The sequence below is a fragment of the Dermacentor albipictus genome, chromosome 8 (genome assembly GCF_038994185.2).
Source record: "Dermacentor albipictus isolate Rhodes 1998 colony chromosome 8, USDA_Dalb.pri_finalv2, whole genome shotgun sequence".
Lineage (NCBI taxonomy): Eukaryota > Metazoa > Arthropoda > Arachnida > Ixodida > Ixodidae > Dermacentor > Dermacentor albipictus.
Genome location: NC_091828.1, coordinates 108,428,273 through 108,432,992, shown reverse-complemented (window position 1 = coordinate 108,432,992; position 4,720 = coordinate 108,428,273). Strand labels below are relative to the sequence as shown.

At 51.6% G+C, this 4,720-nt stretch overlaps 1 protein-coding gene across 1 annotated transcript; it reads left to right on the top strand.

The window, feature by feature from the left end:
- Window positions 1-572: 572 nt before the first annotated feature.
- Window positions 573-3,913, top strand: LOC139049001 (uncharacterized). Its single transcript, XM_070524017.1, has 2 exons — window positions 573-2,291; window positions 3,352-3,913. Exons 1-2 carry the CDS (start codon window positions 894-896, stop codon window positions 3,658-3,660), a joined length of 1,707 nt encoding a protein of 568 aa, XP_070380118.1. The 5' UTR covers window positions 573-893; the 3' UTR covers window positions 3,661-3,913.
- The last annotated feature ends 807 nt before the right edge of the window (window positions 3,914-4,720 follow it).

Sequence of the window (4,720 nt, the reverse complement as noted above, 5' to 3'; positions counted from 1 at the left end):
TTCCTGGTCCGTCTTAGGTGTTTGAGCTGTAAGTTTCAGTTCAGTTTAAATGTAAACGCGGACTGGCCGGGGCTACAGCCGGCGCTGGGACTAGCGCGGAAGCAGTGTAACGTCGCGAATTATGCGCTCTGCAGCGGGAAGGCTACCATGACACGGCGCAAAGACAAGCACCCAACATAATCATAACGACGCAACCCATGAAACAGAAGCTGTTCCAGACGGCTGCGGGAACCAGAAGTCCAGTTCCTACGCGCTGGTGTCTCGGCACGACGCTGCGTGACATCGTTGTTCAAGATTTCTCAGAAGCGAGTGCATGTAAAAGCGCACGCGGTCACGTCAAGCTCGATCGGGTTCACATAAGTGTAGTCTATACGGTTAAAGGTCATATCGCTTGAATATGGCTCCGGTGTTCTGCAGACGCACATGCGATCCTTCGGCGGAACCTTATCTCGTGTAGTCTATCATATCGACGAGTTGATGCATCTATAACTTTATGCTGTCAACAACCAGGCATACAGAAGGCAAAACATGCGAACAACTTCGTCACTACTTATGCTCTTAATTGCTGTTCGCCGCTCTGAACAATAATCCTCGCCGAGAAAAGGCGAAAAATTCGGCCGAGCACCTTTCGGATAAAGCACGTCTTCGCGCATCTCACCGAAATATTTCTTCTGCACGCGTTGGGAGTGACGACAGCGCCGCCGCACCTGCGTGACGTCACGTTGCTCACTCGTAGTATATCACGGCTGCCGCAGGCACCTGTCGAAAGTCGTGCGTAAGGCTCGTTTAGCACCGTCCCCTTTCCCTGTTCGTTGGGCCACGCCACTTGGGCCTCTAATTCAACGAGTGTGAACAGCTTCCCTAACGAAACACGTCACCGGAACACCGCAGTGATGCTGAGTCTGCCCGCCAACCTAGGGGTGTCTTCTCTGGACGAGCAGCTGCAAGATGTGGGAGTGGCGTGCGCCATCCGCGAAATGGACCTCACGAATTGCATTATTGTCGAACCCAGCGAATTGCCTCTGCACATCGGCAAATGTACAAGACTCCGATCCTTGCGCTGCGTCGCCTGCCCGCTCAGGCCTAGCGCCTTGCTCGGTTTAATGCTGGAACAGCTTCATTATCTGGGGGAAGTTGAGTTCTCCCTCGTGGCTGACGCGGACGTGGAGTCTGAAATAAGGCACGTGCAGCAGTGCGCCTGGGAAATGCCAGGCGCCCTGGCACTCGATCTCCGCCGCATGTACGTCGAAGTGAGCGGCTACGTGAACTTCAAGCTCCTCTCCGCGCTCCTGCGCTACTGCCCGAAGCTGAACGACCTGCGTGTTCATTTCGTGCGCGGAGCATTCCTGACCGCGTTCCTGGAGTGTAACGACATCCTCCAAAGGTGCGTCAATTTGGAAACATTCGAGTTCTCGTCCGAGGTGCCAGCCACCATTCAACGCCTGCCGTCCACACCGTTGAACTTCATGGGCTGCGCGGCCGTCTGCGCCAATGTCAGATACCGGAGGTCGACCAACTCGTGGAGCTGTCTTCGACTCCAAGACCTCGCTGTCGACGGCGTTGATCCCCTCATTTTGCCGCAACAGCTGATCCTGGTTGCCGTCCACCACGCTGAAGGCACCACCGCGGAATGGATTCGCCTGGCCGGCCTTGGACACTCCTGGGGGAACGTGCGCCAACTCTGTCTTCTGCTATTTCCGGCACAGCCCTCCAATGGTTTTAACGCGACGGCAGGAGCCGTGTACCGCGACAGTCTTTGCGACTTCATCTCCTCCAAGCTCCAACAAATCGTCGAGCTTAACATAAGTGCGTTCCACTTCGGCCAGGACCTCGACTTGACGGCACTGCTCCAGGACGGCTCGCTGGAGCACCTGCAATCCCTCTCGGCGACCCCTTGCGGGCTTCGCCGCCCGTCAGCTCTGCGCCGTCTGGCGCAAAACTGCCCGAACTTCAAAGAACTGGACGTCCGCATCGAGAGGCAGGGTAGCTTCGTTCGGTGCGCCGTGTGCGAGGGTGAGTTCTTTCTCTCTCCCGAAGACAGGTTGGAAATGTACGACAGCGCCCCTGTCTTTCGTAATGTGCTTACCAGGCTGACTCTCAATGCATTTCATGGCCGAATTGCCCTTTGGTTCATCGAGGCCTGTCCAGCGGTTTCAGTGCGGCTCTCAGACTGTCCTATTCCCTCGCACCCAGACTACCCGACTCTGGGTCAGCTGCTCGCCAGAAACAGCTCGCTGAGTTGTCTCGTGCTTCGGCACGATGCCCTGCCCTTGGGCGAGGCGTCTCTGCTGGTGAGTCGGGTTTCCGCTACGGGCTTTCCGTGCCATGAGCATATTTAAGGATAGCTCCGTACTCTGAACGTGTCGACGGTGGCGGAACTGAAATTTCCTCCTTTCTTTTATTTGCTCAGCGAGTTTCGTACTGCGCAAAATACCGGAAAAGCGATGAAGGGAGTGGTAGGAGAGAGCGCAGACTACCAGTTTTGTTTATTGCAAGACAGAAAGAAAATATATAGGCTAAGTAAACGCTAGCGACACTCAGAAATGCGGAAACATTTACAATCGTTGTGCTGCAACTCGGGCACTAGATCTGAACACATTCCTGTCAGAAGCGAAAAAAAGAAAAACGTATTCTGTTCAGTGCGTTACTTGTTCAGTATCAAAAATCTAATCCGCAACAAAGTACTTCTGCATTATCTTTACTGCTGTTAAGTATATCTTTCTTGAGATAAATGCTCAAGGTACCTATATGGTTACGCTAGCAGACGCTGCCGCCGTCTAACCGCAGAAGACATATGAAGAAAGAAAACTGCTTCCAGAGCTAGCTGTTTCGCTCAGAACAGGCCACCGATCCCAAACATAAGTTCCTGTAGTAACACACAACCGATTTGCTCCCTTCAAACATTTTAGGGTGTTTCGATGAATTTTTGTTATTATAATTTCTCTTCATAAAATTTGCCGCACACAAGAAAATCAAAGGTTTAAATAAGGGCAACTGAAATTGCTTCGGGAAGACGTCATATGCTCTGCCCCTCCACTGCTGCACTCAGTTGCATCATTGCCTGAGCTGAAATAGGGAAAGTAACACGACAGGAAAAAGGGACGCACACGTGCTGTTATTTTGTGATATTTCTGCTCAGGTCTTGAGCTAGCCAGCCCAAATGCGTGCACACTGAAATGATATGCAGCCTTAAAGAAAGGATTTAAAATGTGTCTATAAATAATACCCTCACATGATTTTTTCGGCATAAAAGTGCGAGTTAAAGACACATTTACACCCTTGTTAAAATTTTGGAGGTGGGAATTGTTTAAAAATATAACGTAATTTCATGCGGGCATCGTTACGTTCCAGGAAAACATCTCCCGCATCGCCAGCCTGCAGTACCTGTGCCTTCTGTCGGCGGCGCCATTACTGGACATTGTCGCCACGGTGTCCCTGCTGGCGTTCACCGCCAGCCTGAAGCCTCACATAAAGTGTGTACACGTTCACTACCGAAACTCCACCAGCGCCACCGAGAAGCGGATCACGTGGATGAAGCGGGCTGGCGATCCAAGCTGTGGCGACCTGGTTCGAGACGGTCCCTGCTTCCTATATTGTTCGACCGCTACGTTCATAGGACTCGCCAAGCCGCTGAATCGTGACTTCAAACAGATCATGTAGCTGAAGGAACGGCCTAGACGTAATAAAATGTCTTAGATACGCGTAAAAGTGCTGCCTACAATAATGGAGCTTATCATTTGCTTTTTTCATTGCTATCTTCAATATGTATGTCTTATCCCTTTTCATCGTATCAATTGCTCTCTTTAAATCGTATATTCCAATATGTATAAGCTCGCGCTGAAAGGGCCCTGCAACGCTTTTCGAGCCCGTTAAATAAATAGCGCCAGAAGCGAGGCAATGTTTGCGGAACGCATGGGCCAAGTATTGCTCGCTTTCATGCAGCAGGGAACGTACAATGTGGCGTGACGGCGTGCCCAGGTGGCGCTGCGGAATCGCCGGTCAACATAAAACCCCTCAATCCTAATGTCCCTCAATCATTTAAAAGTACCGCCAGGCTGATCCAGCCGACAACGCCTGCGATAGGCTGATCGGTGACATGTGACCTTGCTCCGCCCCTTTGCCGCCATGAAAGTTCCTGCGCGCCGGGCGAAGAGCGCGCGTTTAGCCCGTTGTGCTTTGCACATCGCTGCGATAATTTCGTTCCAGGAGGTCTGAAATGCCTTGTTGCTGTGTGGTTGGGTGCCGAAACGGGACGAAGGATGGCAAGAAGTTATTTTGCATCGCGCGCGGCAACCAGAACCTAACCGGACGAAAAGTATGGTTACACGGAATTGCACGGACGGACTTTGAACCGTCGGTAACAGCACGACTATGCGAGGCAAGTAACATGCAACGATAAAAGGTGCGATAGAAAGTATACACGTGCGTGTGTCGAGCGGTGATAGTATTTCACTCGCGTGCATGAATGTTGAGGGCCGAAGTTTGTGGAGATTATTTATTTTAGTTCACTGTGAGTCCGCTGAATAGATCGGTATGACCTAGGATGCGAAGGACCAAAATGCCTTGTTGCTGTGCGGATGGATGCCGAGATCACACGGAGGACGACAAGAAGTTATTTTGCATCCCGCGCAGCAAACAAAACCTAACCAGAAGGTAATTCTGGTTGCATAGAAATGGACGGAAAGACTGAACCGTCGGTAACTGCACGACTATGCGAGGA

Bases quoted from the DNA above. Each gene is read 5' to 3' on its own strand.
- LOC139049001 (XM_070524017.1), top strand. From the start codon at position 894: ATGCTGAGTCTGCCCGCCAACCTAGGGGTGTCTTCTCTGGACGAGCAG. The intron at 2,292-3,351 runs GTGAGTCGGGTT...GTTACGTTCCAG, and splicing joins TGGGCGAGGCGTCTCTGCTG to GAAAACATCTCCCGCATCGC.